Source organism: Nematolebias whitei, chromosome 12 (assembly GCF_014905685.2).
Source record: "Nematolebias whitei isolate Nwh7 chromosome 12, NemWhi1, whole genome shotgun sequence".
In the NCBI taxonomy this organism is placed as follows: Eukaryota; Metazoa; Chordata; class Actinopteri; order Cyprinodontiformes; family Rivulidae; genus Nematolebias; species Nematolebias whitei.
The window spans coordinates 40567832-40580543 of record NC_056509.1 but is presented as its reverse complement, the minus strand read 5'-3'; the positions used below and the strand labels follow the sequence as shown (position 1 = coordinate 40580543).

Here is a 12712-nt window from a genome sequence, read left to right as displayed (position 1 = left end):
GACACCTTTACAGAAGGCACATCTGTGCTGCTGACAGAGGGACAGAGCTGAAGCTGTTTCCAAGTAACAGCTTGGTTTTCCAAAACAGTGGGACGTGAATAAATCATCCTGTTCCATTGTTTTCTGTTTCAATAAGTTTTAGAGAACCTGTTCCTATCGCTTGCCTTTTTTAAAGAACATTGTGACAGAACCAATAACTGATTTTGCATGCTGATAATTAGTATTTAATTAGGTTGTTAGCAGAATTATTGGCTGGCTATAATTTAGTTAGTTTATCTATACTGTACTATGAACTAAGCGTGGTTATGTGAGGGTCATTCTTTTACAGCACATACTCCAAGCCCTACTAATTGCACAAGTTCTTTGTTTAAAACTTTAATTTATGTTATGACATGCGTATTTATTGTTTCATGATGCGGCCATGGTAGTCTCCAACATTCGGAGCAGAAGTGATCCTCTGAGCTGTGCATCCTGCAGTTGTTTATCGTGAAACTAATGCTCATTTAGTCGGGCCACAGCTGGTTGATATGCTTTAATTGTGGGGTAAAACGCCGAGTGGCGGTTAGTGTTGAACAGGCAGGATGAATAAAGGCTTCAGACTGAACTTTAAACTGAGCACTGTGATTCATTATGAAGGGAAGGAACCACTTTGATTGCCTGTCAGGTGCAGTGGTGATTTTTACATCGCCGGAAACGGCCTTTAACAAAAAAAAAAAAAAAATGGCACTCGGAATGCAAATAAGGCCTTGAACACTTCTGAAAGACTTTGTTGAAATGTTGTTTTAAAAAGCTGTTTAGGTCGTTTATGCTAACTCAGCACCGGCTGCCTATTGTTCCCCGAGAGGTTCACGCTGCAAGTTTTAATACAGCACACCGTCATTCACGCTGGTTATAAAAACAACCGAACACAAGCTTTAACGTTTGCTTCGACTCACTACAATGGCACATGCAATATTTGCTTTTTTATCAAACCACATCAGAAATCATCTATACTGTGCCATATCACTATTTATAAAGCACTTAAAACAGCAACAAGGCCAACCAAAGTGTTGTTTAGCACAAACAAAAGTACAGGACACAGGATAAAATACATAGATTCAAATAGGTAAAGATAACTAAATGGCTAACGTTATAGAATACGGACAAATTAAAATCAACTCACACAGTGTCAAAAGCCAGGGAATAAATGTGTGTTTTTTTTAAATGAGACTTCAAAACAGTGAGAGAGGGAGCCTGCCTGACGTAAGTCATAGGCCTGTCACGATAACAATTTTTGCTGGGCAATTAATTGTCTCAGAAATTATTGCGATAAACGATAATATCGTTTGAAATTTGACAATAATTAGTAATTATTGTCAAATTTAAGATGAAATGTTAGTTAATTTGTTTTGAATGTAGTACCTATTTCGACCACTGGACGGCAGTATAAGTCTGAATCGAAAGATGTATAGTGAGGGAGTGAGCAGCAAGAAAATGTGAGGGAGGCCCCTTGACGTGTCATGGGCTGTCTCCTTCCTTTTTTCGGTTCTCAAAATGTTGGACTCTTGGTGTTGTTTGAGCTCTTTAGCAAAGCATTTTTCACACAAAGCTTTTAATAAAAAAATCAGTAAACAAGTTCTCAGCTTCTTTTTGCAGAGAAAAACAACTTTTTACATGAAGGCACAGGTTTCAACCGTGAATTTTGGAGCTTTGACAAGATGGAGTCCCCCCCCCCCGAGGTCGGCCTGTTAGCTTAGCTCGTAGCTTAGCTTCTCAGCTTAGCTGCTTTTAACGATCCAAAAACGCAATTTTGGACAGTTAAAACTAATTTTAAAGAGAAAAGAGAAAGGGAGGAGGCAGTGAAGAGCAGCGCAGTTTAGCTCTTTGTCATCCAGTGTCTTCAGAAAGAGAGAGACACAAAGAAACAAAGCCAATAAATGAAAATGAGATTGATAATTTTAATTTATCATGCGATTAATTGATTTATTGTTTATCGCGACAGGCCTAGTAAGTCATTCCACAGTCTTGGACCTGCAACAGAGAAGGCCCTGTCACCTCTGAGCTTAAAACGAGTGGAACCAATAAAAGCATCTGGTCTGCCGACCTCAGACCTGCATATGGCTGCAGCAGATCATCGAGATAGGAGCTGTTCAGAAATAAAAAAACATACAGAAGGATTTTAAAATTAATTTGTAACATTAAAAGCAAATAACCTTATCTTGTCTTCATTAAAGTGCTTGATTTCAGTCAGACTGAGGTATGGTTATTAACACAGACACATCCAGGTTTTCACTGCATGTTACAAACACTACACTCAGTGTGGTGCAGCTGTGTCAGTTAACTGAGCAGAAATGACGGTCCTGGTTTTTGAAAGAACCGCACCAGGAGCAGAACCATCCTAAATGCTCCACCAGTCACTTACTTTATCCTGTTATATGTTTGGGCTGAACTCCTGTCACAGACAGGACAATAACTGGCAGCCCATTTCAACCTCGACACAGAGGATACCCTCTCCATCACACTTCCCATAACTTTTTTAAATGTTCTAACTTTTTTTCAGATCACTCCACTATATCCCATTATTCGATTTGACTGACAGGCTGGTTAAAAGGTGGAGAGCCAGACTCAAAGTTGTGTCGAAAGACACTTGAGATTTTTATAGAATATACGGTGTTGCAAATGAATAATACAAATTTAATTAGAACTTATAATAACAGCGCCCACTGGCTTCAGCACCATTAATCTCATATTTTTCCTAAGAAGCTTTCATTAAATCTGAGTTAAAAAGCCGAACTGAAGCATTTAGACTGGCTGTTCTGAGAACTCTCCTTTGCTTGGTCAGAGCAGTATGACTCACTTACTAGATATTCACTTTCAGGTTTTTATTGTTTGCCTTGCTAATGGTGTGAAGAAGGATCTCGGCCTGTCATTTGCTTAAAAAAAAATAAAATCTGCACTTTCCAATTTTGCCTAACTTGCAAAGATGACCTAAGGAAAATTTCACTAAAACTTTGTTAATCTATTTTGCTTACATTTATCCTCTCCCACCTGAGCAGAGCAGCACTCAGCTTTACTCTGCTAAGCTAATTAATTAGTCGTCAAAGCAGCGGTAAAGAAAACATCTTTTTCATCCTAATGGTCGACCGTTCATCATCTGGGGTTGTGGTTAACAAGGCAGCCATCACTTCTGGAGGCCGTGCAGCAGCTCATTAGCGCTACCATCTGAACCCATCTATATCCACCTGAAGAGACCTGTTCAGCTGCACCTCCGAGGCACCGCTAGAAGATAGTTTGATAAAAATACCACCTCTTACAGTTCAGGAAGCATTTTCGTTACATCGGCACATGTGAGTCACCGGTGTATTTCTGGAGTAAACCAATCAGTTGAATGCTGAACATCATTTGGAAAAAGAAGTAAACCGTTTTACTAAAATTTATGGAGTTATTTCTAGAAAGGCCCAAAAGATCTGGGTGAAGTAATTGGCCAAACTACCACAGATCCATGCACTACCATGTGGTATACAAACTGAAGGTCAGCTCATGCTGGGTTATTTTTGCACCAGAGGGACTAATAACTAAAGGCCAAGCACATCTTGAAGGAATGCATATCACCCATTAAATGATAACTTTTTGAGGGTTTGTTTGCAGCCCAACAGTGATGAAGTTAAAGCTAAAGTTTCACTCAAAGATGTTGTGCATTGAGTATAATTTGTAATATGTGCTTTCCATAGTTTTGATCATTTATTTAAAGCAGCTGTTAGTCTCCGTATAACACTTTAGTTTCGTACAATAGCATGTACCGTATTTTCCGGCCTATAAGTCAAACCTTTTTGCCTAATTTGCAATATATAGCATATAGCAAATAGCACTTAAAACAGCATATACATTATATATACATTATATATATATACATTATATATATATATATATATATATATATATATATATATATATATATATATATAGTTTAACTTTACCCTTTAAAGTTGTTTTTGACAATAAAAAAAATATATATATATAAAAAATTGTAATCCATGGCTATTTTTTGTTATTTGTTTCCAAGAAAGGAGATTATTTACAGTCTCCACCACAATATATCATGTAATAATGGAATTACCTATCTGGGTGCTTCTTTGACTGTTAGCAAAATATATCATGCACCACTAATGAGATTTTTATGAAAATTTCAAAGCAACCACAGAACATACATACATATACACATATATACATATACATACATATATATACATACACACATATATATATACATACACACATATAAATACACACATACACATACATACATACACATACAAACTGGATTCCAAAAAGGTTGGGACACTAAACAAATTGTGAATAAAAACTGAATGCAATGATGTGGAGATGGCAAATGTCAATATTTTATTCGTAATATGACATAGATGACAGATCAAAAGTTTAATCTGAGTAAATGTAACATTTTAAAGGAAAAATAGGCTGATTCAAAATTTCACAGTGTCAACAAATCCCAAAAAAGTTGGGACAAGTAGCAAAAAGTGGCTGGAAAAAGGAAATTGAGGAGGAGATTGAGTAGGAGAAGGATCCGGGTACTGAAATGGCCAGCCTGCAGTCCAGATCTTTCACCTATAGAGAACATTTGGCGCATCATAAAGAGGAAGGTGCGACAAAGAAGGCCCAAGACGATTGAACAGTTAGAGGCCTGTATTAGACATGAATGGGAGAGCATTCCTATTTCTAAACTTGAGAAACTGGTCTCCTCTGTCCCCAGACGTCTGTTGAGTGTTGTAAGAAGAAGGGGAGATGCCACACAGTGGTAAAAATGGACTTGTCCCAACTTTTTTGAGATTTGTTGACGCCATGAAATTTGGAAACAACATATTTTTCCCTTTAAAATGATACATTCTCTCAGTTTAAACTTTTGATCTGTGATTTGTGTTCTATTCTGAATAAAATATTAGATGTTGGCACCTCCACATCATTGCATTCAGTTTTTATTCACAATTTGTTTAGTGTCCCAACTTTTTTGGAATCTGGTTTATATATATATATATATATATATATATATATATATATATATATATATACAACCAATTGACATTTGAAGTCAACCTAATTCAACATGGCTGCCACAGCTACTTTTTAAACACAGAAATGACCATAACTTCATTTGTTTTACAGAATCAGAGCTCAAATTTGGTGCAGTAGTAGCTGAGAAACATCCCCAACACAATGACCAAGCACACAAAGTTCCTGTGAGATTCATGCCTCTTTGTTAGCAAAATATTTCTTAAACCACTAGACAGTTTTAAATGAAACTGGGGTCAACCTAGTTCAACACGGTCACAAAAAGCTAATCAAGTTTTTCCAAACACAAAAATGATCATTCCTCTGTCATTTCTATAGTTTTTGAGCCACAGTTTGTCGTGTTGGAAGCTGAGAGTCGTCCCCATCACAAAATCTCAGTGCTAAACAACGGCTCAAGGTCTCTGTTTAAAACTATGGCATACGCGCTGGAGGCTGATATGCATTCTTTCAAAACTTATCAAGTTTATTCATTTAAAAAAAAACTAAATTATATTAAGAAATACAATCACAAACAAAATGAATGGCATCAGAAAGAATACATTTTTTTTATAGTATCTGCCCCTTTTTCCAAAAAAATAATTCAAATAATAATCTTCAAATAACAAAAACAAATAACTCATTCTCGAGCAACAATTCATACAAATACACATTTAGCTATTTCATATGTTTTTAACAAACGAATTTTGATCTTTCTCTTAAACACACGCATTGATCTGGCATTTTCAACACTCTCCAGATTATTCCATAATCTAATTCCTTGGATTGAAGTAGATCCTTCCTTTAGACTAGTTCGAAATTTAGGTTTCACAAATATCTCTATCCCCTTAAGATTATAACAACTCTATATTTATGGGGTTAAAAAAAAAACAATTTTATTAGGTTTTTGTTGCCTGTGATGGACTGTCACATGTCCAGGCTGTACCTCGTCTCTCGCAGTGGCTGCTGCTGAAAAACACTTTTATCCATGACAAATAAAAGTTTATGTTCTCCGTTAAAGTTAGCTCTGTGCTTAATCCTAATATGACGATAACCGACTCGGTAAAGCTCCCTGAAATCATCCAAACAAGGAATTCTGGTTAAATATATTAACGCTTGTGGAAACTATAAATGACTTGTGAAACGTAGCAGAAGGTTTGGTGGGGTTTATACACCTGTGTGAAAAGATTTATGATCAATTTAATTAGAGATTTTGATCGCAGCGACTCTCTTGCTTAAACTCAATGGAACACAGTTTCAATCCAGACACAGCTAATCCGCCTCTGGTTTATGCTGCTCTGCTTTAACTTGGATTTTCTTCACTTCAGTTCAGGCGAGCTCTACCCACATCTCAGAACCTCTCGGTACCAGAACAGATCTGTGTCGGCCCACCTCAGCTGACTGATGAGCCAAATCCTTTCATTAACCGGATCCATCATGGGCTGCCTCCACCGTGAACCTCTGCACAACTCACCCCCACTTCAGCTCCTTCCTGTTTAACCTTTGACCTGAACTGGTTCATGTCTATGTGTGAACGTTCAGAGTACTTTGGGTACTTTGCCCTAGAAGTCTTTAAGAGGATCAGGAGATCACAGCAATATAAACTATTATTAATGGCTGCTATATTTGCTCATAGTTGTACGTATGCTCTGTCAAATATGTCATACAGCCTGTTCGAAAGCTGGATTACATTAATGTTGTGAATAACTAGAAGTATTTTACCAGAGGTGGTGCATAATCCATATGATCAGCAAACTGTTGTCATGTGAGAACCAGATCCAGGATTATTATTATATTTTTTTAATCACATCTTGATGGAGTTTTCCGTTTCAGACTTTTCTTGTTTCTCCACCAAGGAGGATGCTATGGAGCCTCTGAGGGGAGCGTCGATGCAAATAAAAACATAAATCAGGTTCCTTGTGAAAACCAGAATCATCCTCGTGGCACACTAGAAGATTTTCTTGTGCGCACAACAAAATATTTTCTGAGCACCAAGTTCCATTCTTGGAAGTCCAGCGAGCCATATGACCTTAAACTCAGATCCATATTCTTCTGAATCCATTTTCTTATAGTCTAATTTCCTGAAAACACCAAGTAGTTCTGATATTCAACCAAAAACTCAATGAATTTAAGGTCACTGGTTAACAATGATGTCCATTAAGCACCGATACTGTCTTTGAAGGCAAGTCAAAATAAAAATATAGCTAAATTAAATCTTTTATTTTCATTTTCAGACAAAAAAAAAAAAAAAAAAGAGTAATTTGCACTTGATATTCTCTTGTGCGTAAGAACAACTTTGCATGCATCAAACACTTCTCTGGTGTGCGCGAGTTAATATTGCGTGAGCATCGGAGTTGTTTCTTGACAACTCCCAACCCCTAACATCCCCCCAGGAGCTCTGCAGCGTGCAGAAGTGGAGAAAATATGCAAAAACTAGCAAACTGAATTTCATCTAACCTGGATGAAAGCTGGAGCGTGAGAAAAGGAAGAGCCTATTTAAATTTGATTTGGATCTGGATCACTGAAGCGGTGAAACACAGCACTGGGTTTGGTGAAAGAGATCGTTTTAGAACTTTTATTTACTGAATTTACTACAAAAAATGGAAAAATCAAACGTAGCCTGAATGACGTGCAATAGCTATCTAAAGAAGAATAAAAAAATAACGACAATTCTCAAATTAAATGTAACAAGCACCGTAAAACCACTGTTTTTCCATCCTTTTTGAACCAAATCATAAACATATGCAGTAAATAAGCAATTCAGTGGTTCTGTTAAATACAGCTACAATTTCATACAATGCAACTAGAGAAATTGTGTTTCCTGCGAATATGCAGTGTGAATGCATATTGCAGAAGAGCTTGCTGAAATTAAATTAACTAAAAAATACATGATGAAATGTAGCTGAAATGGAAGAACAAGCCTAAATTAGCTGAAGAAAGCAAAAAGAACACAGTTGTTTAATTAGGTTTAAATAAGCAGAAATGACCACAAAAATTAGAACATTAGCTATAAAAAGCTGAATTGTGTTTAAAAAAATCTGAAAAGTAGCTGAAAAGGCAGAAAGAAACAAAATACTGGAAGGAAGCAAAAAGTACTACAAAGAGCTAAAAATGTGGAATTAGCTGAAAAGGCTAAAACTAGCATCAAAACAGCTTAATTATAGTTGAAATAGCAGAAAAGGCTAGCTGAAAAAAGCTGAAAGGTGCATAACAAGCTGAAATTAGCATAAATAAGTTAATTATGCTGAAAGTAGCAGAAATCACCATGAAAAATTTGAATTGATCTGGAAACGGCTGAAATTAGCTAAAAATGCTAAAAATCTAGCTGAAAAGGTACAAACAAGTTTAAATCAGCAGAAGAAAGCAGAAAGAACAAAAGTTTGCCCAATTATGCTGAGAGAAGCAGAAATAAGCACAAAAAGTGGCAATTACTAAAAAAAAAGGCTGAAATTAACAAAAAACGAAATAGCTGAAAAGTTGCTAAATATGCAGAAAGAAGCTTAAACCACCAAAAGGAAGTGGAGAGAGCATATTTTGCTGAATTAAGCGGAAAAAAGTTGAAATGACTACAAAAAATGTGGAATTAGCCAAAAAAGCTAAATTAAGCATAAAACAGCTAAATAGTAGCTGAAATAGCAGAAAAGGCTGAAAGTTAAATAAATAAGCAGAAAGGAGCATAACAAGCTGAAATTAGCAGAAATAAGTTAGAAGAAGCATAAAAATGTTGTAGTTATCAGAAAAATTTGAGAGTACGAAACAGCTGAAATTTGCTGAAAGTAGCTGAAAAAAGTTTAAATTTGCAGGAGGACACTGAAAGAAGCTGAACCAGAACGGAACGTGAAAGGAGCAGTAAAAAGGTTGTAAACAGATCTAAAGATATGAAGGATGTAAAATGAGCTAAATAAATAAATAAAATCAAAACAGCTAAAGTTGCACCAATACCAAAAGTCATAGCACCCTTCTCCTACATGAGCTGAATGTTTTTGATTTGTTGAAAAAGCACAAAAATTGTGGAACGAGAAAGACGCTGGAAAAATGTACGGAAGACAAATGGGTCACAATAGAGTGAATGCTTCATAAACATTCACTCTATTAATCCTAACCGGATGTTGTATCTAAATGTATTTACATTAGGATGTTCCGACTCACCTGAAGGTAGTGGCATGCTCTGGATGAAGTTTTGAGGTCTGTGTGCATCATGGGTTTGTCTAAATTAAGCGATGACTTCCTGTAGGCCTCCTTGGCCTGGCTGACTGTCAGTGTCGACCACGAGCTCCGTTTCATGAATTTGCCCTCGGCCATACTCTCACAGGCTGAACACTTGACATCATTGTTGCTCTTGGAGGCCTTGAGTGACATGTGGCTGTGCATGGAGTCTGGATAACAGTGAGTGACGTGTTCCCCGTGGTGCCGTGACATTACACTGGGTGTGCGATACGTGCTGTCACTATCCAAGTTGTCGTCGGAGCTCCACCAACCACCGGAACGGTGCTTTCGCTCTTTGCTCTTGCTCCTCTTGCTGCCATGTTTCGTAGAGTGGTGGCCATGATGATAATAACCCCCCACTCCTCCACCTCCTACAATATCGCCTTTTGTGCCGTTCATCTTGGACGACCCCTCCAAGGAGTGGGACTTGGTGAAGAGCTTCTGGACAGAATGAACGAGGTGTCTGATGCGGCCCGGACTCTCGCTGCGTTGCTCGGTGGTCGTGGAGGTGCGCTGGTACTGAAGCGTGTGGAAGCCGTCGCGGTGTAGTGGCAGTTGTTTCTCAAACTGGTCGAGCAGATTGGCTGGAAGGCGGTTGCTTTTGGTGCCGGCGTGGTGGGAGGAGGCAGCTGCTGCCGCTGCAGCTGCTGCGACAGCTGGGGAGGTGGCAGAGGCTGTGATGGCAGCGCAGTCTTCCCGCGTGGCTGAGTCATAATACTGAGAGCTGTAGTGCATCCTAGGGAAGGTGCTGCTGGAGATGTGGTCGGATGCGGCAGGCGGGGGCATCATGATGGGGGACATCATCATGCAGTCGGAGTGGATGGAGCTGCGAGGCGAGTAGCGGTGGTGCAAGTCGACGGGGCAGCTCTCGGTGGGGCTGAGCAGGTATGACGGGTGACGAGCGTCAGAGCCGTAGTGCATGTGGACATCATGAACGTGGGGGTCGTAGTCCAAACCATGAGGTAACGGAATCTGGTGCTGAGAACGGCTGCCCGACAAGCCCTTCATGTTCCTGGCAGGAGCGAGGCGTCTGCCTTCATTTACCTGCCGAGGTGGAGACCAAGATGAAATCTTCTGGTCTGTAGTAGAAAAATGAAAAGATAAACTTCAATAAGAATTACTGAGAACTGATGCAGACAAAACTATTCTTTTTAATTCATCTCTCTGAAGTTATACTATTGTGTTTTACACACGGTAGATCAGAACAGATGGTGACGGTCTTCAAGCTTCAACTGGAAATAATTAAGTATTTTTTTCCATTAAGCAAACATTTAATAAACAGTCATCTTCTCTATGAAGTTCTGATATTGTTCCGAAACACAAGAAAATCTGAGAAAAAGCTTTTAGGTTTGATTATTCTAAATTACAGAACAATGTAGACTCAGCCGCTTCGAATGTTATCAGCCCATTAAAAGGACGATACAAAAACGATCAAGACAGAAACAACTGGACTTTATTTGTAACAGAAGACGTTTCGCTTCTCATCCGAGAAGATTTCTCATGATTGAATTCTCAATCTTGAACGTTTTTGAATTTACCATGTCCTGGACGACTGAGAATCTTCACCAGCACATTAAATGGACGTCATTGGTTGTTATCATCCCCATAGGTTGCCTTCAGACTGTCCCTCCTGCACCTCCTAGTAGGTTTAAAGGTGCATTCTAATCGCTGATAATATGCAGCTTTGAGCGAGTGTAAAAGCGGAAGCTTCTTGCCGTTAGCTTTATTTAAAACCTTTATTTACAATTTACCTACTACTTTTAAGCTGGATATGAAGGACTGGCTTCAAATGAATTCCAGATTTAACAGGATATAATTCAGTATCTGAAAAGAACGCACTTAAGAGAAAATATGAGGGATTGTTGTTTGTTTGATATGAGTGAAATTCTGATCAATTCATATAGAGTATAGCAATATATAAGGTACTTTAATTATGTTCAGATATAACCCTAGCCATAACTTTAACCTACAACCTACTGAGCCTGCTAGGAGGTAGAGGAGGGACAGTCTGAAGGAAACCTATGGGGATGATAACAACTGATAACGTCCATTTAATCGGTGATAACATTCAAAGCGAGTGTGTAGATTAAGATTACAGTAATCTCAAAAACACGAGTTTAACTGAAATGTAAAATATGACATTGATTTGCATGGTGTTATAGTAAATACTGCTTTTATACAATTATACATTTATTTACAAGGTAAAATGATTTATTTATAAATACATTTTTGTTTTAAGATATCTGAAACTTTTTTTTTTTCAGTTTCTTTCTATAGCTGAAGTTCTATTTAGATAGATTTACACAAAATTTCTAATAAAAGTTTTGGTCAACAGTCATCTCTTTGTTAAAAAAAATAAAATAAAAAAAAACATGCATCTGTAAAAATGTTGAAGCTCAGTCAAACAGTTTTCTTCTTGTGTATTTAGTAGTTTGTTGTTTAAAACGTTACAAACTCTATTCTTTAAATATGATTTTTTTTCATTCAAACTTTATTTATACAGTTTAGTCTCATTGAGTCCCGAGGACTCGTTTACAAGAAAGACCTGTTTAGACCGACAACAATAAACAACAGTAAAAACGCAGGAGCTGAGTAGGAAAAGGACTTTTTGCCAAGTTCAGTCCGCACTGAGGGAACGCTGCAGGTAACGATAGCCTGAGAGCGCACGCTGTAACTGCACTGACAATGTAACATATGGGAAGAGATACAAGAAGGCAGCAGACCAAGGAGTGATTCAAAGATGAAGATGAACCAGTTTGAGAGCCTACGTGTAGATAATGATGACCACCTGACCAATGAGTACAGAGTGTAGTGATGGGTACGGTAGTTACAACCAGCTATGAATCTTAGCGCACCATGGCAGACAGCATCGAACATCTGCAAGGAGCTGGCAGAGGCATTCATGTAAATAATGTCACCATAGTCAATGTCCGGTAGGAAAGTACAAGGCATTTTCTGGCATTCAGAGTTAAGTAAGATCTATTTCTGAAAAAGAAACCCACTTTTAATTTCAATTTCTTTATCAAGTTTTTGATATGTGGTTTAAAACAGGTGTGCATCAACCAAAAGTAGTATCTGTAAGTATCTGTAAGCATCTACAAATTCAATAGGAACACGATGCATGGATGAGAGAAGAGGAAGAACAGCTGGCACCAACTTTCTATTTGAAAACAACGTCCCTTTGGTTTTATCAGCATTCAACAGCTTGAGCTGGAATAAGTCTGACTGAATGATGTCACATCCACACTGTAGAGGCTGGAAAACCTTGGCAACTGTGCTAGCTTGACAATAAACAATTGTATCGTCAGCATAGAGACGCAAGGAAGCGTCAGGAATGTTTTGCCCTACATTACTTATATAAATTGTAAAGGGTCCTAAAACTGAGCCTTGTGGCACGGTGACTGTTACACAGTAAAATTTCCAGAGTAAAATTTACTCAATTTGAAAAAAAATTTACTCTAAAAAA

General features: G+C 37.9%; 1 protein-coding gene across 1 annotated transcript in view; it reads right to left on the bottom strand.

Annotated features, from left to right (window-relative positions):
* Positions 1–10306, bottom strand: part of LOC119418594 (disks large-associated protein 2) — a 69864-nt gene extending 59558 nt beyond the window's left edge. The window contains exon 1 of the mRNA XM_037685913.1: positions 9190–10306. Coding sequence (XP_037541841.1) covers positions 9190–10254 — 1065 coding nt within the window. The 5' untranslated portion in view covers positions 10255–10306. The remainder of the gene's footprint in view (positions 1–9189) is intronic.
* Positions 10307–12712: the final 2406 nt, after the last annotated feature.